Here is a 23415-nt window from a genome sequence, read left to right as displayed (position 1 = left end):
AACATAATCAAGCATTCAAGTCTGTTTTCAAACTGGATTTCTCAGCTACATTACATTACAAAGACCCCGACTTTACTGTTTTATCATGCTCTACACACACTATATTGGCAAAAGTTTTGGGACACCAGTCCAAATAATTGAATTCAGGTGTTCCAATCACTTCCATGGAGACAGTGAACGAATGGGTCACTCTCAGGAGCTCAGTGAATTCAGTGAATTCATGCATGGTTCAGTGAATTCATGCATGGTTCAGTGAATTCATGCACCATTTTCACCTCTGCAATAAGTCCATTCCCCAATTTCCTCACTACTAAATATGTCAACTGTTAGTGGTATTATAACAAAGTGGAAGCAATTTGGAACAACAGCAACTTTTTCAGGGGTTGTGTTTGGCACTTAGTTCTAAGAACTAAGCATACCAAAATATATTGGACAATTTTGTGCTCCTTGAAGTTGATTTGAAGCTGTTATCACTGCAAAGGGTGGACCAATTTCGTAGTAAACCCTACAGATTAAGAATAGGATGTCATTAAATTTAATGTGTGTGTTTCATGTGTACAATACAGTGTATCCTTTAAGTTATTTGTACCAGTAAGAGATCATTAAAAAAAATTAAAAAAATTAAAACAACATTAATAACACCATTAAAGTAAATGAGTTGCTGAAGCTTATTCATCTCGCTCAGATTCAGTCTTTATTCTTTTGGATTTTGGGTCGTAAAACAGAACAGAATGAAGAACTGATACTGTATGATCTGATATGCCTGAAAGTGAAGTAAATATTTTTGTCCTATTTTTTCAAAACCCGAGTTGGTGTGTCAGATATAAGAATGTCAGGGAGTCTCTTTAAGTCTGTTAGTCACATCTCCATTTACAATCAGTTCACTGCTGCTGTTCTCAGAAGTTAGTCGACTTATTTCCCATTTTTATAACTATAAAGCAGCAAAATCTAATTAGTTATCACATTCCGAAGTAAAACACATTAGTAACATGGTATAATATGTATCTCTATATATGTGAAATATAGATTCAGATATACTGTATAAAGTGCCTGCTGTCTCTTGACTCATTAGCATTTGCCACGTCTCTTCTATTTTCTATTTATTTATGATCTGTTAGTTTTGCTCTAGTTGACATATATCAAGTTTGTAACTTTGCGCAGCACAGATGTGTTTAAAGAATAGGCCACATTGTTCTTTGTCTTCCCTTCACTATTACAAACATGTTTAAAGGAGAGACGTCGTGTTTGTGACCTGAACTTTGCTTTACTGACACCGTATGTTATTCCTGTGCTAACCTTCTTTTGCTAGAATTTAGCAGTACTCCTGTTGCTGTGTGTCCTTAAACGGAAGTTCTGATAATTGCTCAAGGTGACGTCAATTCCCATGACTGCATGACCACAGTATTTTTCACATGACCTTTATAATTCAAAAAACATGTAGAGCTTTGTTTTAAATGTAATTACATCGCATTACTTTTTACTCTGGTGAGAGTTTGCATTCGTGTCTTCTTGCTTTATTTTTGGAAAATGTATCTAAGCTCTGGGCATCATACAGCAGTCACTACAGTAAAACTTGTAAGATATAAAAATATTAAATATGAATCTTATCATTATTATTAATTAATATACATTAATTTCTAACTCTCTCACACAGTTTTTCTCACTCTCTCTCACACACACACACAATCTCACTCACTCACTCCGTTTCAGTAACCACTGGTCAGGGTCACAGTGGATCCGGAGCCTTTTCCGACTACACAAGATTGAAACATACCCAAATATGCCAATCCAAGGCAGGTTGTGTCATCAGGGATTTATTCTGACCTACATTCATTCTAACTGACAGAATAATAAAAAGGGAATTAATATACAAGTCTGCTGAAGTCTGAAAGAACTGTCAAATGTGATTTACTCGTGTGTAATAAAGAACCAAATCACTTCTATTGTGTTGCGGATTTCAGACAGGACATGGCTACATCTAAGATTCGAGAGTTAGTAAAGCAAAGATCAACATAATACATTTATTTATCAGACAACTCAGAAAAAATAAGGGAATTTAACTGTTACTTTTTAAATAAGACCTGTTTGCTAATGCCTTTAGTGTTTCTTTGTAAAATGGTCTAATATCAGATGCTCAATTTGTTTAATCTAAAATTTCATCAGTGAGAGTGAGAGAGAGAGAGAGAGAGAGAGAGAGAGAGAGAGAGAGAGAGAGAGAGATATCGCTCATAGAAAAGGCCATGATGACAAAACTCCAATGACACAACTTCAGGCGTTCACAATGAACTTCCTCTGTATCTAGGAAGAAAAAAATACTCTAAAGAACTGAGTGCAACAAAAAAGAAAAATAGATGGATGGATTTACAGTATCTTTATCATGAAAAAATAACATGTACTTTTCCTCTCCTCACACGTCTGATGAAAAGACTCACACGGCAGAGATCTACAGGCAAACATTAGGACCTCCTTTCGCACTTGGTACTACATAAAGACCTAAAGCTACATATGACAATAAGGAACTAGGGGACTAAGGGGACATAGTGCATGTGTGCAAATTTGTGACAAGAGACTGGGATAAAAGTTAGAGATAAATTGTAACAATTTTAAACTTTTGAACTTGTATTCTGTTTGAATGCTTTGAGACAATAGAATAGAAGAAGCATTTTATTTTGTCACATCTACATCCACAGCACACTGAAATTCTTTCCTCACATATCCCAACCTTTGGAGCCTGGGGTCAGAGCACAGGGCCAGCCATGACACAGCACTTCTGGAGCATAGAGGTTTAAGGGCCTTGCTCAAGAGCCCAACAGTGGCCGAGCTGGGGCTTGAACCTCAATTCTCTGACCGCTTGAGCCACTACTGCCCCAATGCCAAGTGTTAAAAGGGCTATACAAATAAACTGAATTGAATTGACAGTGCAAAACTACGACCAATATGCTTTCTAAGTCTAATCTAGTCTAGAGTCTAAGTGAGGATGCTTCGGTCATAAGCTTAAGACAGATAGCAGATAGTGACAGTTTTATAGCAGCATTAGTAAGGAAGTGTGAAAAAATGACAATGTAAGGAAAAAGTGCAAAATTATAGATGTTTCAGAGGATAAACTGGGAAACGTTTTAACAAGACAATAGTCTTCTTGACTCTGAGCTTTTGTCGAGCATTCACTGGAGTTTCCAAATTCTTCACACATTTGCAGTTGAAGGACCCCTCGAAGTTCTCTAGATACTCTAATAGCAATGGCTGTATGGAAAAAAAAAATCATTTGCACCATTAAGTAATGGTGCTATATGTCCACCAGTGAGTTGTGGGAGTTTCTGGTGGGTGGAGCCACCCACATGATGGATGGAATCATTTTGTCTGCAGGGAAAATTCCATTTAACAATAACGTCCATGTGATGTGAGTACATCAAAATGTAGAACATTTTACTAACTATTCTAAATACAATGAGTTTACGTTTCAGGCAAGTGAGTCCACACACACACACACACACACACACACACACACACACACACACACACAGACACACACACACAGCAGGATATCTTACTCCTCCTTCTTCTACTAAAGCCTGTGAGAAAGAAGTGTAGGTGTTTTCTCACTGGATCGGTCTCCTTAGAGAAGCAACACACACAAAAACGCTGATCAATATTCTCCCATTACATGCATCCTCTGGGGAATGGGAAACCCTAGAGGGGCTCATCATGAGTTCCACTCAACACTACACACACACAGTCTCTCTGTGCTACACTGCACCTCTAAAGACGATCAATATTCATTAAATTCCACTACAATGACTTATGCTTTTCCCACATAGAGGTTACAGGGAAGTGTCATCCTCATAGGGCACATTGATTAGTGATGCTGCTGCGGGCTATTCGGCTGGAATGACCAAGGAGCTTTAGAGACAGCTTTGGTGTCTGCGTGATTGACAATTGAATTAATGGACACAGTAAATATGCAGCATTGTTGTGATGACATATGTTCAGAAGAAGATCCACATTAACTCATCTTTCACAGGTTTCTTCTGCCGTGCCTAACAAGTCAAAGGCTTTTTTTTATTATTTGCTGAAAGTTATACAGAAAAAAAAATTATTATATAAAAATGAAAAATACTGTCAATTCATTAAGTTATCTAATCCGCCAACCATGGTCAAGAGATACAGGTAAGAGAAAAACATCAAATAGAATAAAGAAATAAAGAATAAAGAAAAAGTCTGATCTCTGTAACTGTAACAGTGGTATTGTTATTTTTGTCTTGAGTTGAGCTGGTTTGAGTATTTTAGAAGATGCTGATCTTGGATTTTCCTACACAACAGCCTGTAGTGAGTGAGTGAGTGAGTGAGTTTACACAGAATGGTACAAAAAAACATCCTGAGAGAGATCAGAAGAGAATGCTAATGCAATTTTTTCTTTTCTTTAGCAGCATTCTTTATAAACTCTAGAGATTGAGATTTATGGGTCAAACTTTCAGGTCATCAGTTTCTGAGATACTCAAACCAGCCCATCAGTCACCAATTCAATCACACCTTTTCTCCACTCTGATTTGAACATTAATGGAAGCTCTTGTCCTGTATCTGATATTAATCTCAAGTTTTAAAGCCATATTTTTTTACTTTTCTTCCAGCTGGTCATGCAATTGAAGTTGGCATGCTGGTAAAATTGAGAAACCTACTTTAATATAGTACATTTGGCTGAGTGACAGATAATCACAGTATTAGTATCGCACAATATTTGCAGTATACAAATATTGTATACAGATATATCACCATATTCTTTATCACGAGCCATTTTCATTGCAGATAAATTATTCATACTATATAATACTAGATCAACAAAGCTATATTCAGCCTCAGTTTTCATCGTCTATGATGCCACCTTGTGGACAAAATTATATAGCAATCTCTAACTTCAACTCACTAGAGAACAGTCTAAATTTTCACATGTACAGAACAAACGTGATACGCAATTTCCTTCGACATGACGTTTTCTTACGGAGGTTTATATGGTCGTTTCTCATAAAACCAAAAAAAAAAAACTATTCCACTTCATATCAAGATGGGTGTGTTAACAAATGTGTCAGCAGAGAAGAGTGCAGTTACAAAAGACAAAAATTATCTTAACTAATAGTGAGTCTTTATTGTTACTAGTTTATTGAATGTAAACTTTCACCGGATCTCTTCATGACTCTTAAGAGCTAATCTTCAACTCGTAAATTAGCCGTTTCTTGGCAACATCCACAACCTGATGACTTGTACACCAACAACATTTAGGTCTGTAAAACTTTAACATTTATACATGTCTCCAATATTCATCAACTTTTTAAAGTTTGTATCTCAAAAACACAACATGTTGATCCACAGTAATGTAAATCACTAAGCAGTCCATTTAAAATCCAATAGGTCAAATATAAACTGGTTTACACCTCATTTGGGTCCATAATATAGTGCAATTGTCTGGCAATAAAGCTGATTCTGATTCAATTGTTGGTGCGTCACTTCATTAAAATTTAGACCGCAGCGCCATCTGGTGGCTCAGCCCCTGTCACAACAAGCAAACAAGCAAAAGTGTCCAGTGTTACACACAACATTTCTGCCAAATATGGATGGATTTGAATGTAATTGGAAAAAATGCTTTACAATTTTTTTTAGAAAGGTATTTTGAATAATCAAGTAGTTTTCATTGCTATAATAATAATAATAATAATAATAATAATAATAATAATAATAATAATAGGATCTTAATCATCTTTACATGTTCCTGTATAGCATATTATGATATAAACGGCACATAAAGCCTGTCTTACATCAAGTCAGCATATCCTCATCTGTTTCCTTAGTTTGTTCAATTAGTTAACAAACAACAATCACCAATTTACAATCACCTTCACACTTTAAATGGAAGGAAAATGGTGTCAAAGCAGTGAGGTTTTTAAAACATGCAGCACTTAAGAGAACTTCACTTAAACAATTTGTTCAATAACAATGATTTGTTCACAAATGAAACAACACCATTGTTAAAAGGCCCTGCATCTCGCTAAGGTCATTAGTAGGGAGAGAACGTTTCATGGAACAGTAAAATTGGCCTTTGCATTATTAATGCCACCACGTGCAAAGAAATGCTCTGAAATGGTTTCATATACCTACATAGACCCTATTAATAAAGCACACTCAAGTCAACCATTTAAATTTTTAGTTCATATTGTACTTTGGCATGTTTTATGGCACGTCTCACCGTCTCTGACGTTGAGTCATTAATTTGTAAACAACCCTCATCAGTATGTGTAGGACTACCACTGTGTGCAAATGTCAGAGCAAATTTAATTAAAGTTTTATTTGTGGTATATTGACTGCAATAACAAAAGGACTGTGAACCACAAACTAAACTAATCTGTCAGACAGCATTTTAATTAGGCCCAAAGCACCCAGTTTTAACTATAGAGTAATAAGTTATTCATTAAACCCGTGGTTCTCAAACCTGTAACGCCACATTTTCTAATATACAGTATGCCTATAAACATAGCTCTTCCTGGTTCTATTAAAATTGCCTTTAGCTGATGTTGTTAATACTAGTTTTACCTGAGGTACCTCACTAAGGTTTAGATCATAAAATCATCATCCCTGGCCATAATCTAATCCGACTGAGTTAAAGTGATTTGGATAGGTTTTATTTTTTAGTTAAAAGTACGCCTGAAAATAGTTTATAATCTATCTAGAACTCAATTTAGGACCCGCGGTATTTGATATTAAGAGCTAAACCGCTATCCCTGTAGTTCCGTAAATGTCCACTAGGTGTCACCAAAACCTAAGATACAGTAAATCTTTTACCTTCTGTATGTTTAAAAGACACGAATACTAGTATTTTCCTTGCATGATTTAAAAAGAAGCTTGAACAGGCGGCAAGCGTATACTTTAATTCCAGTGTTAATACAGTACAAACATTTGTGGAGATCAGTTTAATCTCGGTCTGTGTTTGTACTCAGACACTATAAGTACAGGCTGTATCATGTCTGTATTATGTTTTTGCTTCTCTATTTACTAAACTGATTATAACTGTTTGAAATGTTTTAACTGTATTAACATTGGGATATTTACTTGAAATAACAGGTGATTAAATTATAACCTAAAGTATCTACCAGCACATCCCAGCTGGTCAGGATGCTGCACTAAAGCCTAGTCATTGCAAAACCACGCAAAAGATAACAATAGACAGAAGCCTCTTTAACAAATGTGACTTTGTGTCACTGTTTCCTCTTCTGTGGAAGCCACTAAGAGAATTTACTGGAAACAAGTTTCGCCAAACTAGCAGACAGCCCCATATGTTCACACCTAAGTACATAAAGCATGATATTTATTCATACTGCATATGCTTATTTACACTTATTTATTATTTACACCTATTATACATTATTTATTATAGGCTCTATATCCAGTCAGCATTATATTATAAAGCACGAAAATATCCTTAAACGTCTTTAACGAGCACATTTTATTCTTTTATTTATAGGCTAATCATTCTTCTGTATGTTGTACATAACATTTTGGAATAAATGAATGAATGAATGAATGAATGAATGAATGAATGAGTAAATAAATAAATAAATAAATAAATAAATAAATAAATAGATAGATAGATAGATAGATAGATAGATAGATAGATAGATAGATAAATAAATAAATAGTTGTATAATCTTTTCTGTTAAGTCTGTTCCTTCTTTCAGTATGACTAATATGGGACATTTACACTTATTTCTCATCTGGCAGGTTGATGCTTCACTGGAAATTACCCTTTAATTCACATTTTCATGAATGTAGCGCACGCGCCATTCGACTTAAACCACATGAATGGAAACGAGAGGAAGTTCAATGACGCTATTGTACATTAAAGGAACAGAAAACGGCAATTTCATATATTTAAAAAAAAGAAAGAAAGAAAGAAAGAAAGAAAAAGAAAAAGAAAAAAGACAACAGACAATGGACTCGAATCACGGGCTGCTTAAGGTTCAGATATTTCTGATTGTGTGGCCCTTCGCCGTGGCGCCGCTGTGATGACGTTAAAACCGCTTTCATGCGTTTACACGCCTCGAGGCTCTTCTATTCTACCCGGATACAGAGGCGCGCGTGCTTTCGAAACACACCCCCAGACACGCCCCCTCCCGGACACGCCCCCATCTTAGGGCTTAGTGACGCAGAAACATGAAAAGACGACGTGACTCAACACAGTAACCACGCCGCGGATCCCCGCTTATTGCACACGCATATGACCTAAAAAAACGAACGTGAACACCAGCTACTGCATGCAGGACTCTGGGATGTCCGATAAAGCATTTGGGGGGGGGAAATAAATAAAATAATAAATAAATGACAACAATAACATGAAATAATAATAAATTAGCACACCTTATATTAAACATGCCAGAATGCATGATTTCATGGAGAGTTCAAGATCATTTGCATTTCCTCTCTAGTTGTATCTTTTTGAAATAAAAGGAAGAGGAAGTGAAGAAACACTCCTACTTCACCGCACAAGTTCCTCTTGTGTCATCGACCAATGACAGTAAAGTCACCTAACTCGGAAATTCTCTGAACTGTGATATATATATATATATATATATATTTTTACATAATACAACAACCTTTTTTCAGTTCAAACTGCGCTGAACATAATAATAATAATAATTTCAAGGTGTCTGTGCACATAATTCAGTCAAGTACAAATTTGGCACATGTGCAAAACCTGTCTGCAAAGTTCAGTGTAACTTATAGAACAGGACTGCTTAGTTAAAACAGGTGCTGAAAACGGTCATTTAAAAAAAGGTGTGTTTTTCCGCCCGTATTCGGGACAGTAGGAGTTGAGTGTACAAATACTTACCGATTATTCTAGTAGAGTCATTAGTGAGCCCTCGGATAACTTCAGTTAGAATGACTAAACTGAGATTTAAGTGAGCTTTTTGCACAAAACTGCTTAAGTTATATACAACGAATAAATGAACTAAACGCACCTTCCTGTTTCTTTTAGTTTGAATTTGATTCTTTTCCTCTCGGCTCGTCGGTGACTTGACTCATTCATGGAGTGGAGCCTGTGTTTGAGTCTGTCCGGCTCGACGCCACGCCCACTTCTCAGGAGCGTCAGACTCGCCGCAGATTCAAATCTTCCTGCTTGTGTGAATGGAGTTTAGCCCATAAAGCGGTTAACGCCTCGAGATCACTGTATACAACACGCCCTATCACTATTACTACTTCTACCCAAAGTAAAAAATACATAAACATTGAATAAAGTTAGATGACAAGACGCTTGTTGCTAGGAAAAAGGGCCAAAACTGTTTTTAATAGAGGCTCGAGTTGCCCATGTAGCCAAATGAGTGTTTAGAGGAAACACATTGCAGCTGCATGCTGTTTTGGGCGGTTCTGGTTTTGGCAACAGAGAGGAAGGAAAAAAGCTGAAAATACATTTGCAGCTTGGCTGAATATTAAGTCAGGTTTCTTTCAATGGGAAGGTTAGGATGATGAGGTGTGAGAAAAAGACTGGGGGGGGGGGGGGGTGTTTGTAGGAGTTTGCCTTCAGAAAGCCTGTTCTCACACGCTTAAAGGTGGGTGTGAAAACCAAATTCACATCAACTGAATAACCACGAAGTCATTCAGTCAGTTACAATGAACTCTTACTTCCTTTGTCTGAAATAAATGTCTGCTGTTAATATGTCTGTGAAATCCAAACACTTATGTTTGAACACGCAGCCAGCCAAATCCCCAAAAAGAACACCAAGTGTGAGAAGGGTCACATTTGAAGGTTACCGATCCTTCTACATCCTATTCTTTATTCACATTCCAGACATCATTTGGCTGCCTCACATTGTACTAGATTGTCAATTATGTACATTAAGTAGAGCAGCAGTCAAAGGCCCTATTCTGTCCAGCAAAACAAAAAATGAGTATGAGGTTTTGCAAACATGAGTTTTCATCAAAAATTTGTGAGTGCATTTAAAGTGATGCTCTTTTATTTCTTTTTTTTTTTTTTTTTGCCACATCAGGAAGCCAGGCTGAGGTTGCATCAGAAATATTGTAGTATTTGTTTTAGATAATGATAAGCTGTATCATTATCTTTTTTAAAAATCTGGTACTGCTGTGAGCTTAAAATTTTTTTTTTTTAAAAACGCACTAACCAAACATTTAGCGATATAAACATGCAACAGTTTTGCTCGGTTGTGCTGAAAGCTAAAAACAGCATGCTGCAGGACATGTTCTTTAAATACTGCATGCCGGTGGTTACATGGTTCTTGCAGCATAAGTTGCTGGAATTGTAGAGCACATTACTGTAGATTTGCTCAGACACTAGAGCAGGCACTAATTAGCTCTCAGACCCATTTCACGTGGTAGTGTAGTGTGTTTAGTAACTTATCATGGTACCTTGCCATGATTCTGGGTTGGTTTCAGATATAACGAATTATTTAACTTTCTAAAGAGACCCACAAGACTAATGCCCAGTCATTCTCTCCTAGTGTTGCTACACCACTTACACCACTTACAGGAAGCGCTGCTCTGACAGTTTCTATGCTTTTTATCAGTTGTTTGCTGACATTGCAAAGACCCAAGCCTTCCGTGTTATTTATGAAATGAAACACACACTACTCCTAAAGTTCCTTTCACATACAATGAAAGCTTTGAACATGAACAGTCCTTTCACTTCATCCCATAGTGGAGTGAGACAGCAGACACAACAACCAAAAATGTAGCTATGCAAATAGTGTGGAATGTGAGTGGGTGTGTTTGGCAATGTGTTTCCAGGCTGGGAAATGTTTTTCATTTGCACAGGAATGGTCTTGTTCAACAGTTCAGTCAGTCATAGCAAATACTGACAAAAAAAAACAAAACAATACGCTGCATAATAAAATTACATATTTTTAAACAGACAAAGTGTGAACCATTAAAAATCCTTATCTCATATCATTTATTATCACTATTACCACAAGCACAAACACGGATACAAATTATTTACATAACTGCAATGCAGAAGTGGTCAACTTTAAGCCTGAACCAGGCCTTTCCATGAAACCTGGGCCATCCTTTCAAAAGGATTTCATGTTAATTGTGTGTTCTAGTCTCCCTTGGAAGACATTTGTAAAAAGAACATGTTATGTTCACGCCTTCTGTGGGTCAGAGGAAAAGTTTTGTAATATTGCCGAGCCACCATCCTGTAAGAGCAAAGGACTGAGATGCAGCAGGCCTCGAACAGGAACGCCCAACTGACTGAACTTCAACAGCAGCTCAGGGAAAGTGGAGCATCCTAAAGAAGAGAAAAACAGTTCAACAGATACGAGTCAGAGGCATAATAGAAGCTTTTCAGCTCCATTCAGGGACACTTTGTATTATTGTCTTCCTGCTCTCTGTTTTCTTCTGGAAAGTGCTAAAATAATTTGGGTATTGCATCAACACTGCAAATTCAATAAAAGCAAAACAAGCACATATTGATGAACGTCAGTGAAGAAATCAGAGGTCTCTCACATTGTTATATTTTTATCTCTTATGCAATTGATTAACAGATGTGTTAATAAACAGATGTGAGCAATAAGTTTTTACCATCAAGGTCTACAGTGGCCATCTTCCTGAAGCTAGGAATTGAGTGATAGACCAAGAAGCAGGCTAAAATGCTGGTGTCTGTATCGTCACTGGTAGACTGCCTTCTAATGTACTCCTGTAGCACATGTCTGTTGTCTGTGTAGGAAAAGATCAAAGGTCAGAGAATAGGACGATATGCTCGCCTCCATTCAATGCAGAAGCTTTTTCTAAGAGAGAGAAAGAGAGAGGTTTCTTCAGGACGTTTTTAAGCTTACTAAGTACTGTTATTACACACTGCTAGAAAAATAACCTTTGTAGTACTTGCAGACATTGGAGCTTTCAGTTGCTTTTGTAAGGAGGTAAAAAGATTTACACAAGTAATTCCAGATTTTAGGACATGCATTTTTAGGTTGACGTCTTGAACACTGCTTTTTTTTGCGGCACTGCAAGCTGTAAACAAATTCATTGGATTTGACAGAGAAGCTGAAATTCAAGTGCCAAGCATAAGCACAGTTAGACAAAAATAGACTTCATGTTAAAGCTAGAATTAATTTCCACACAGTTGCACTTTGTCCATGCACAAAGGAATTATTTATAATCGTGCTATCCGGATAAAGATGGGTTCCCTTTTCAATCTGGTTCCTCCACAGTTTCTTCCTCATATCGTCTCGGGGAGGTTTTCCAACCAGCTTCTGGCTTGCTTATTACAGATAAATTAAAAAATGTTACAATTTAATGTTGTAAAACTGCTTTGTGAAAATGTCCATAGCTTAAAGTGCTACACCAACAAATATCATTGTTACCGTTACAATTTCTGCCTTTAGTTTAGTTACTTCCTACTAGCCACCATGCAGGTGCAGTCAGGTGTCCTTAAAAAGACCAACTTCCCCTTAAAGAATCAAATAAAGATCCTGAAACTAGGGATGCTTCGATACCAGACCCAGTTCAAGTATGAGCACAAGTACATGCTTTATGGTATGTTTTTTAAATCAGTATTATATTGATAGCAATAATTAGCAGAGGCATCCTCATGTTATTTAGCTACGTTTATAATTCTTCAGCCACGATAAGCAAACTCATTCATTTTCATTCACTTACCCGAGTTATACGAGTTATCTCAGCTTGAGTAAGATTTTGCAGCGCCGTTTTTTTCTCTCAGTGAACTATAGTGGCTGATCGCCAAGAATATTATAAAAAGTCAGCATACTGAGTCAGCCTTTTCAGAGCAAATTTCACTCAGCATAGTCAGTTTTTTTCCATGCTAGCCAGTGTTTACATCAGTATTGGTGGCTGCTATGTGTTGCCCACAATGAGTGATATGTTTAAGCTGGTTCATCAGATTCTGCTGCAATTTCAGTCTGTTTTGAAATCATTAATAGCATTTTCAACATGCATTTTCAGCATAAATCAACATTTTCATCTGAAGTTGTCATCATAAGTTTGACAACATACACTATGTCACATGGTATCATGGGGTTAACTTCCGGATAAAAAATTTTTTTTAAAAGTCAGAGTCTGAGTAAATGCATAAGATATCAGAGTGCTGCTAGTATTAGTATCGATGCATCCCTTCCTGGCACCATTGTGTGTGTCCGTTGCTTACCACAAAGCCAGCGGTCTAGAGCCTGGTCGGCTGAGCTCTTCATGACGGGCAGGAACTCGGAACTTAGCAGCAGACCACGGCTTTGCCTTTGTGTGTCCCGCAGTCTCTGCTGTAATATTCTGCTCTCACAGAGCTCCAGCACTAACTTCATCTGCCACAGAGAGAACGTCTCACTCAGGTCACCCTGCTCCAGAGCCTTCACGACCTTCAAATCACACAAACACAAAGCATGTTAAAGTGAAGCAGTACTACGAATTAGTTTTCTGCTTGTTGGCTTTTCTAAATGAAAAATAGTAGCTTGAACAAACCAAACATTGCTAAGTTCCAGTTCAATAAGCAACACTTTTAGTGCTACTGTGTTTATCGTCAAAAAAAAAAAAAAAGTGCATTGCAAAAGAATCACAACGTGACTATAACGTTCCTGTTCTTGTTGCACAGCATGAGATAACACTCATATTGAGTTACTGAGGACACTAGGTGTTTGCATACAAACAAAGTCAAAGTAGAGTTTAAAATACTACAGTGATTGATCCTTTCCCTGTTTAGTGGATACCATAATGTTATAAAGAAATAAAATTACCTGATCAATAGAGATATGAGTGGGCAGCATCTCTGGATTTTCCTGGGTCACACATTCATACAGTATAGCTGAGAATAAGGCAACGGTCTCCTGTTTCTGTGGAAGAGAATCACAAACAAGAAAAACAGTAAAATAGACAAGAAAAATAAGAGGAAAAAAAAACGACAATAACAAAAAACAAATACTTCCTGACCTCAGTGTATGAGGATGGGTGGAGCTAAATTAGAAAGCCTTTACAACGTCTTATAGTTTCACTCTATAAAGTCTAAACTAGGTACAATTCTGCAGCCTGTTTTTTTATTGTCAGATGTAATCCGTGTGGCGGTTTGCCATTGTTTTCACTCAACTCACATTCTTCATGTTTTCCGAGTCTTCACAGAAGTACTTTGCAAAGGAAACCAAGGCAGCATCTGACGTGAATGTTGAAATGGCTTCAGGCTACAAGAGACAGATGAAAAGAGAGAGGAGAGATATGACAGAGTAAAAAGGTCATGCACCCAAAAGCATTCCAATCTAACAGAAACGTTGATGTGAGATGGTAGTTTCTGGTTTAATAAGCTTTTTTCTGTGTGAGCTACTAGTATTATTTAAGTCTTTCCTCCAAACTCCCAACACTCCCACTGTGTGTAATCAGTTCATGGATGAGGAACGTTGCACTACTACTACAAACGATTTCTCAACATAAACCTGATGATAAAGTTTGCATGAGACAGATATCTGAGCCCATCTGTTTCTGTGCTGCACAGTTTAGTTATTTAGGATGAAAAATAAACATTTACACTAATTCGTGTTTTTAAATACATACTGTATTGCTATTAAATAGCTTATAAAAGTCCAATTGTGGAGTTGCATATTATCAATATTTTTTTTTGTGGAGTTTTCTACATATTATGGAGTACATATAAAATTCCACAGATGGAATTGTGTGGGGGAAAAAGTGTGTGTTGTAAATATTCTCATTAGTAGAAACACAAGGTCTCTCATAGCCTTCCAAACGTTTTAAAAGAAAAGTACTAGGCTTACATACAGCATGTACATGGAATTAAATGAAACACTTTTTTCCCCATTCTGTTGCAACTGGAATGTTGGTTTTGGAACAAGAAATGCAAACGCTCAAATGTTGGTTTCTGTGTGAGCGAAAAGATTTTTCGATTTCTTTTAGGAGCCTGGTCTGGACTATTTAATTAAAAAAAAAAAAAAAAAAAGAAAGAAAAAAGGTAGTAAAAACAGTAGTATATATGCATCTGTGCTCTTAGATTTAAATCCTCACTCATAAAAGCTAATATGGCACTAAAGTGGACCTAAAACTACAGTAAATATTTCCAGACCAAACAAGTCTGTTGTATGGTCTGAATGTTAATGTGCCACTTTCTTCTTCTTCTTTTTTTTTTTTTATTTTAAAATCAGCCACACTGACAGACCTTGAAAGTGCGCACTTCTGGGTTTCTGTTGTTCACACTAGCAGCCAGAAGACTTTTCCAACCCCGAGGATCATCCTTGTAGGGCAGCTGTCCAGCACGCAGCTTCACATAAAGAACGCCATCTCTGGAAAGGATGGACCTGGAGCGAAAAACACACGGCTCGGCATCTGCATTTATACCCAAACACAAGACATCAGGCGTGTTACAGAACATAGCTCTGTTTAGACTTACTGCAGATGCGGAGTTCCTTTTGTCAGATCGATGTTCAGTTCCCAGTATCTCGGACCCTTCACTTTAATCTGTGCACACACAGGATTCACTTGTTTTTACTTTGGACAGAAAATCTTCACTGCCATTATAATACACGTCCATACAAGTACACATTTCAGATGAAAGAAAAAAACGGACCACTTTTTTAATCTGGATCTAGTCTGATTTAGATTAAAGATGCAGGCTTCAGTAGTGGTGTCATGTTGCTAAGGAGCATTTAGTGTCTTTTTGCAGTTTACAAATATATTTCACCCAGAAACAAACGTCTCACGTAAAACCTAATATCTCAATGCAATGATATAATAATGCTAATCTAAACAGCACATCACACACCAACATATTAGAAACAAAAATCCTCTACTAATAAACCTGTTTAACCAACTAGTTAATCATTCGATTTTTTCTTTTGACGGATCGATTATGCATTGCTTTTAATTCATTTCTTTTGAATGTTACCTGTTTCAGGAGATGAAGTTCGGGGAGCATAGTGGGAGCCATCAATTCCACAGTTGTCTCCTCATACCACTGTGTTTCCTATTAAACACACAATTGTTTGCTTTTAATCTCGAAAACCAGTACTCAGTCAGTACATGGCACTGTGTGTAATCAAACACAAAGGTAGGGGGCATCTCAGTAATTGTAGTTAACAGTGTGTTTCCAATCCTCGGGTGGCATGGGGTAATTTAAAGTCAACCCCCACCATCCCATCAACTCAACCATAAATTCAGGATTTAGAGTTGACTGCAGTTGCTTCACTGAAAACTACACAGCATACATGTACATGTTCATATGCAGTACCTTGTAGGTGACGTCAAGCAAGGCATAACACGGTTTCAGAGTGTCTACATCCACAGGAACGAGTAACCGAGGCTCAGCTGCCAGCACACAGAGGTGACGCAAGGCCTGGAGATGATACCTAAAAGGATTGTTGGGGGAAGCAACACACAAACACCTTTGTCTGAATCTCAACCGACAAATAAACCACAAACTAGTTAAAGGTGCATTTAAGAGCGACCAGATTAAACCGATCCTGAGACAAGCACAATAAATATTCTTAACGAGACCACTGAAATACCCTTAAACACATGGAGGTTCCAAAAAAAAAAAAAAAAACCCCAAAAAACCCCACTGAATTTAGAAAAACAGTGAGAGAAGGGAGACTGTGTAGTGAGTTTACCTATTATCTGTGCTATGAGCCGGGAAGTGAGGATAAAGAGCACAGAGAAGGGCAGCAATGGCGGAGTTTGAGGTGCTGAGTGTGTACCTGTGAACAAAGCCGCATGAAGCGTTATTGTTCCAAGCGGTAAAATGGTCCTTCATTGTTTCATGAGTGATCAGTTTTAGTTTAAAAACGCTATTTGAGCCATTTGAATGGCTTTCGCTTAAAAATAACAGCTGCACTGTGTGTATGAATGTGCTCGAGTAGGTTCAGGAGGGGAAAAGAGGCCCTTGTGGCATGTTCATCATTCTCTCTCTCTTTCCCTCCTTCGAATCCCTTACACAAGCACAACATTCACAGGCTACAGCTTTTACACCTGCATCAGCACTGCTGTTGTAACATGGGGAGGAGAAAGATAGAGGTTTCTGAGGAATTTCTGATCCAAGATGTTTCTGCAACGTTCTGTTACACAAGACATTATGTAGTCAGACTTTCTTCACGTTTTTTTCAGTAGTGAGTTTAAAACAAAACAAAAAAAAAGACCTTCACTGTTAAGAATAATTTTCCTGAAATTATTTGAAATATTTAAGATGTGACACAAAATGATGCAAAAATAAAAGCATAAAATGTCAAAAGATGAAAACAGAAGCGTGTAGAAGCGTTAGTTTTGCTTCATTTATTTAATACACATATCATGTGCTTTTCAATAGAAGAAAGCTGTATTTGTGAGCATGTTCGTATCACCCAAAGGTGCATCACCCAGTGATATAGCTACAAGATGAACTGACCTGCCTCCTCCGAGAAAGAGCAGGCCCAAGGCCATGTGGTGAGCCATATGGAATCCGTAGTTCATCTCACCGAAAGTACGCTTGTGCAGAAAACGGCAGAGCTGAAGCACCTTTAGGTTCCCTGAGCCAGCCATGACCATGGAAGTGGCCAAAAGCACCATGCTCAGACATGTCTGCAGGTTATACTGCCCCGACTGTCAGACAAACACCATAAAAAATAAATAAATAAACAAACAAACAAACATTGAGTGACCGATATAATTTCTCCTTCTTTGAGATGCAACTTACAACTGTAGCTGTAGACGTGGTGCTAGTGAGAGACTTCATGAAGTTTCGGGCAAACTTGTACTGTAGGGGAAAATATATATATAATACATATGTGTATATACATATATAGTAATAAGAACAGCAAGAAATAGCAAGAAGCATGTCTTTACTGACTGAAGGCCTTAAACTATATCTCTAGTGTGGAGTGGTTCTTCTTACCAGGCAGTCAAAGGCATCAGAATTTGCAGATCCAGCAAATCTAAAACCCACAGCCATGCAGGCCCCAGCGATGATATAATCATGAGCTTGTCTGAGCAGAGGAACATGTGGCTTTAGACTGAAAGCTTAAAATCAGGCATGTACTGATGGAAAATTTATAAACAAAGCCCCAAACTAAAATAGCTGGAAAATGCACTACAATAAATAAATAAACAAACAAACAAACAAACAAACACATGAACAAATGAAATGAACTTACACCAAAGTTTCCATGTTCAGATCCTCCGATACTAGTGCATCATCCTGCAGTCCGATGTTCTCTTGAATTATCTACCAACAAACACACTTTCTAGTTAAATATCAGAGTACAGTATGGCTACAGTATTTGTTTTATCGATAAGGTATGGTTCACCAAATATGTCTGCAATGGCTCATTACTACTGTACGCTGAAAATCACTTTAATTATCATTCACATTAATGTGCGTTTCATTATCCGTGATTACTCAGAAATGCCTTGCGGTATTTAAACAAGAGCCTCACTGTCATTTCTTCACTCTGTGTGCACGCGCATCAGTTGGGAAACTATCGCCGATTCATTTAGTCACTTTTGTTCTGTTGGCTAAATTTCTTGTTATTAATGTACCTATCCAAACAGGTGATAAAATCATGAGAAAGGCACTCTTAGCAAATAAAATGTTAGATAGCTTTTATGGCTCCTTTGTCAACATGATCTTTGCAGATAGACACCAAGACAGGGTAAGAAAGCAGCTTATATATTTAAAAAAAAAAAAAGAAAGAAAATCTAGCAAAATTCCAACAGCTTTTTCCAGACCACATTAGAGCAGATACAAGTTGCCACAGCATTTTTGCACTAAAAACAAATACTGATTTCTTACAAACAGCTGGAAATAACTTTCTGAAACAGATGTTGAATGTTTACATCACTGCATTGCAGCATACGATGCAACACATGGAAGTAACCTGTTATTTGCACAACAATCATTGACTTCCTTGGATTGCAGCAATTAAAAAAAAAAAACTAACTAACGCTGCTTTGCATTGCAACGGGTGACTTTCAAAAAGTCGTTGCAAAACATCTTAGTGACCCCTTAACTTCAAAAAGCTAGAGGAAGCTGAGTTGATGTGGACCACATCGTTTATTTACCACCAAACCAGTTGGAGCAGGAATGCAACACTGAAGAGGAAAGTGCCTGTGTGTATAGTGTTTGTGTGTGTCAGTGAAATATGTTGATTTGGTACCTGAGGCACATTGCTAGTCACCCATTCCTCATTAGGCAGTATCTCATCCCACATGATGAGGCATCTGGCCAGAGTCTGTAGACACAAAGCAAGCACTGAGATTCAGTCATCCTCCACTCATTGCTTCTGCTGTCATCTTCCCCCTACAGGTTTCTTTCTATACTCTGGTACATGTTTATACAAGACATGCATGTCTGAGTCCAATTAAAACTTTCAAAAGTGATGGTGAGCTGTTTGATGAAAAATATTTACAGTTGAGCCTGCATATTTACATGCACATTTCATCTCAGCATACATTTCCTGTCTTACGTCAATTAGGGTGTCTACTTAATTACCATAAAAGGTCATTTCACAATAGTAGCTAAAAGATTTATTTATTTTGGCTTTTATTGATTACATCAGAGTTAAAAGTTAACATACAGGATGTATTTTTTGAAATGCCACAGCCCTTTTTCCATCAGAACACCCAGACAACATGATGCTGCCACCACCATGCTTCATCACATTCCTCACACTTTTTGCCCCATAGCTGGTGCTCACATTATCATAATTATGGCCAAGTGGTCCAATTCATTGCTTTGACCAGAGAATGCACTGCCAAAAGGTCTGTTTTTTATGTCTTGGAAAAGGGGATTTTTCCTTGCATGACAGCCTCCATGGAGATATAGGGCTCTCTTATGGAATTTTTCCATTTTATCAAGGGCAAAAACAATAAATGCATTCCATATTAATGTATAATTCTGTCAACTGGCATAGAAAATCCAGAAGGCATTAACATCAATATCTGGACTTTCCATACTGTTTATAGGGACAGATAATGTAAATGTCTGATCTACTATAATACATATATAGTGAAATAAAGCTCAAATAAAAGGTAAAATGAAATATGTGGAGCTGTGAAATGCTGAAACCGAATATCTATAGTCTGGTTGTATATAAACCTCAAGCTGCATCGACTGTAACTACACTAAAACGAAATTCTATAAACAAATACTAGAAATAGTCTACTGTCATGGCAGAGTTTGAAGTCTTAGAGAAACTGTTAAATTGTAACCGGATACAGAAACCATCAGATGCTGGGTCAGACTATTTTGATACATAACAGAAAGTGCAAAGGTGCTTAAAAGGTCCCAGTAAACTTAAGAAGAATCCATCAATCGTTCCATTACTCGTTCCCGCACATTTGTACTCTTCTTCTCACCCTTAGCAGCAGAAATTCAGGCTTGATGAAGTCCAGAAGGAACATGGTGTCTGGGGCTTTCAACCAATCAGCTATAGACCTGAAAGTGAAAGAGAGAGAGAGAGGGAGGTGGGGGTGCGGGTGACATCACACAATCACTGACTGTGAGATACTTAGTACACACTGGGGGTTTTCAAAAAGAACTGTTTTGAACTAGGAAGTGAAGAACAAGCTAGACAGAAAAAGAAACTGGAGCAAGACATGAAAAAAAAAAAAAGACACTTGCCTATTGTTGGTTTTAAGATAGATCATAGCAAGAGCCAAGGTGGCACCAGGGCAGGTCACATCCACATTGATCGTGTCACCTTCCTATAATTAATAATTAACAGTTTCATGGGAGATCAGATTTCACACTGAACACACTGATGTAATTCTGTCCTGAATAATTTGGTAATAGCGTATATATCTTTCTTTCTCTCTCTTTTTTTTTTTTTTTTTTTTTTTTTTAATTTTGACACCTTTATCTGGTAGCTTGGGGATTTATGCTTCTCTCGGTTAATGCCGGTATGTGTGCGTCGGTGTCCTCCCACCATGTACTGGTAAAGCTGCTCCGGCACATTCAGGTCTGTCATGCCGATCAGGTTACTCCCATGCTACAGGTAGAGAGGCTTAGTTGGCATGGGAAAAACACAGCTTAAAGATTCACACACAGTTTACACATATTCACACAATGCTTTTTTAGATGTAACACAATGCTCTGAGAACTCCTGCACTTGTGTTTGAACTTGTCTTCCAAACAAAAATGGCCTTGGATAGAAACGGGAACCTCAAATTACATTTAATTAATTATAATTCTGGTTATTTAATAGGGTTCTTGTATATTTGAGAAAATTGAATCTAATCTATTAATAAGAATAAGACATAACTGCTACTTTAATATTATGATCTGAGAACCACAAATTGTTGCAACTATGCACTATTTGGTGAATGACAAAAAAAAATTGAGATCATAAGTTCCATGATCCGTGATCAAATCATAAGAGATCACAGAGGCATGAGAAAAAAATATTATATGAACTTTTGGAATCTGAAAGGGAGTGCCTCCAGTGCACACAACCACATGAAAGATATTCTTGAAGCATGAGCAGCTTGAAAGATAACAAGCAGGAAGGATGTTGTCAGGTGACCGTGGGAATTGCTAATATACACAAACATGCGAATAAATTGGCATAGCAGGTGACTTGCCATGGGAATGTAGTTTGCATGAAAGAAAACATTCTCAGCATAATCTGGCAGCGCTTACACACTCACCCCAAGGCAAACCATGCCAAGTGCCAGACCTGCTGCTAGAGAATAGGACTCTCTGTCTGAGCAGTATTCCATTTCAGGCCCGGGAGGACGGCCTGTGTGGAGACACACACACACACACACACCTTGTTAAGCATGCTCACGTCCAACCCATTAAATGAGCATTGGGCTTGTGTGATATCGATTGCTCCTTCCTTGTGATTTACCATTAAAAAAATTAATGATTTAATTGTCTAAACGGTTAGACTAAATAAATAAATAAACATGACGCAAGCATTTCCAATTTGTAATTCAGGCGGAGAGTGGATTTTTTAAGTGAAAAAACCATGGATGGACATATAGGTAACATTTTCATTGCTGATCTATTGCTGTTTAAACTGTCGGAATGCGCCCGAGACTTGACTGACACAGTAGATTAATAAAAAATTCATATATATATAATATATTATATAAATATTTAATAATAATAATAATATATATATATATATATATATATATATATATAGATATATATATATATATATATATATATATATAATTAATATATATATAAAATATATATATATATATATATATATATATATATATATATATATATATATATATATATATATATATATATTTCACTGTATATAAAGTTAGCCAAGTTAAAACTATATTCATTTTTCATTATACATTTTATTATATAATTTTTATACATTTCATTGTACATTTTATATTAATAAACTTCACACTCAAGATTGTACAGAAATGATTCTAATCATTATATCACACAAGATTATTGAGCAACCTTTATACTGACCTTATTCATCATTATCATCTAAACACCCATACAAACACATATGAGCACTCCTGCTTATCACCTAGAGCATTTAACAGAACCCCTCTGTGACCACCATCACCCACACACACATCTGTACAACGTTCCGATACAGTGATCCCATTCTGTACTGACCTATCTCTGCAAGCAGCACCTCAGCATTGTGGCGGTGTCCAGTACCCTGGTACACTAGTCCGATACCCACCACTGCTGCCACCTGCACACTGTGTGGCACATCCAGTTCAGTGGATGTGGGTGGAAGCAGAGCAGGCACATGGATGCTCAGCAGGCGTGTGACTGACATGTCCATAGTGCCCAGCTTAGCTGCTGAAACACCCAACAAGAGCCCTATGCTCGTCATCTCATGGCCCTGAGGAAGAAAAATAAAAATCTTCAAAATTCAAACGTTAGAATTCAAATCTTTCTAAAGGTTCAGTCAATGCAAACATTTGACTGTGCAAAATTACTCTCATTGGCCAATAAATTAGGATCACCTAAATATCTCTATCCAATCAGCCATGAACATGGCAGCAGTGAACTTCATAAAACCTTGCAGATCAAGAGCTTCAGTTCAGGTTCACACTGAACATCAGAATGAGGACTAATGTCATCTCAGTGACTCAAGGCACAATTTCATCAGTTTCAATTTGATCAAAAATATCACCCATTCTGATCGCTGTGTTAAAGGATGCTCTCGAATTGTATGCACTGCGCCGCTGCCACATGATTTGGTGAAAGCATAAGAACATTAAGCTGCCTCTAATAAAGGACTGGAATGCTGAGGGGTATTTTTTCCTCCTGAATTCATCAGTGTAGAAATTATTTCGATAGAGAATACCTCGGAACTGGGACAAACATGATGGTGTTTAATTTACAAATCAAATCTAAAGGGTCCAACGGCAAGTAGAAGAAATAGACGGTTCTTCATTCATTAATTCACTTTTCAAATGAATGTGTGTAAAACAGGATGTTTTTCGCGGGCTTCTCGT

The 23415-nt window shown here is 37.3% G+C and overlaps 1 protein-coding gene and 1 long non-coding RNA gene across 8 annotated transcripts in view; both read right to left on the bottom strand.

Annotated features, from left to right (window-relative positions):
• LOC113655410 overlaps positions 1 to 9466 on the bottom strand; it is a 29829-nt gene extending 20363 nt beyond the window's left edge. The window contains exon 1 of one of the 3 annotated variants that reach the window (XR_007140490.1): positions 8870 to 9466. This is a non-coding gene — a long non-coding RNA (uncharacterized LOC113655410). The remainder of the gene's footprint in view (positions 1 to 8869) is intronic. The other 2 variants (XR_007140491.1, XR_003443712.2) reach the window with 2 other exon arrangements.
• Positions 9467 to 10925: 1459 nt separating this feature from the next.
• The window catches only part of anapc1 (anaphase promoting complex subunit 1), a 36902-nt gene continuing 24412 nt past the window's right edge, over positions 10926 to 23415 (bottom strand). For all 5 annotated transcript variants that reach the window (XM_047812649.1, XM_027165848.2, XM_047812651.1 and 2 more), the window contains exons 29-48: positions 22562 to 22796; positions 21610 to 21701; positions 20817 to 20951; positions 20585 to 20667; positions 20320 to 20398; positions 19119 to 19193; positions 18117 to 18187; positions 17858 to 17948; positions 17660 to 17719; positions 17372 to 17565; positions 16602 to 16688; positions 16223 to 16340; positions 15881 to 15958; positions 15386 to 15453; positions 15155 to 15293; positions 14085 to 14171; positions 13734 to 13829; positions 13154 to 13358; positions 11572 to 11706; positions 10926 to 11278 (exon numbers count right to left, since the gene is read on the bottom strand). In XM_047812649.1, the coding sequence (XP_047668605.1) occupies positions 11133 to 11278; positions 11572 to 11706; positions 13154 to 13358; positions 13734 to 13829; positions 14085 to 14171; positions 15155 to 15293; positions 15386 to 15453; positions 15881 to 15958; positions 16223 to 16340; positions 16602 to 16688; positions 17372 to 17565; positions 17660 to 17719; positions 17858 to 17948; positions 18117 to 18187; positions 19119 to 19193; positions 20320 to 20398; positions 20585 to 20667; positions 20817 to 20951; positions 21610 to 21701; positions 22562 to 22796 (2274 nt within the window). In that variant the 3' untranslated portion in view covers positions 10926 to 11132. The remainder of the gene's footprint in view (positions 11279 to 11571; positions 11707 to 13153; positions 13359 to 13733; positions 13830 to 14084; positions 14172 to 15154; positions 15294 to 15385; positions 15454 to 15880; positions 15959 to 16222; positions 16341 to 16601; positions 16689 to 17371; positions 17566 to 17659; positions 17720 to 17857; positions 17949 to 18116; positions 18188 to 19118; positions 19194 to 20319; positions 20399 to 20584; positions 20668 to 20816; positions 20952 to 21609; positions 21702 to 22561; positions 22797 to 23415) is intronic.

The sequence above is a fragment of the Tachysurus fulvidraco genome, chromosome 4, assembly GCF_022655615.1.
Source record: "Tachysurus fulvidraco isolate hzauxx_2018 chromosome 4, HZAU_PFXX_2.0, whole genome shotgun sequence".
Taxonomy (NCBI): domain Eukaryota; kingdom Metazoa; phylum Chordata; class Actinopteri; order Siluriformes; family Bagridae; genus Tachysurus; species Tachysurus fulvidraco.
This window is presented reverse-complemented; position numbering and strand designations above follow the sequence as displayed.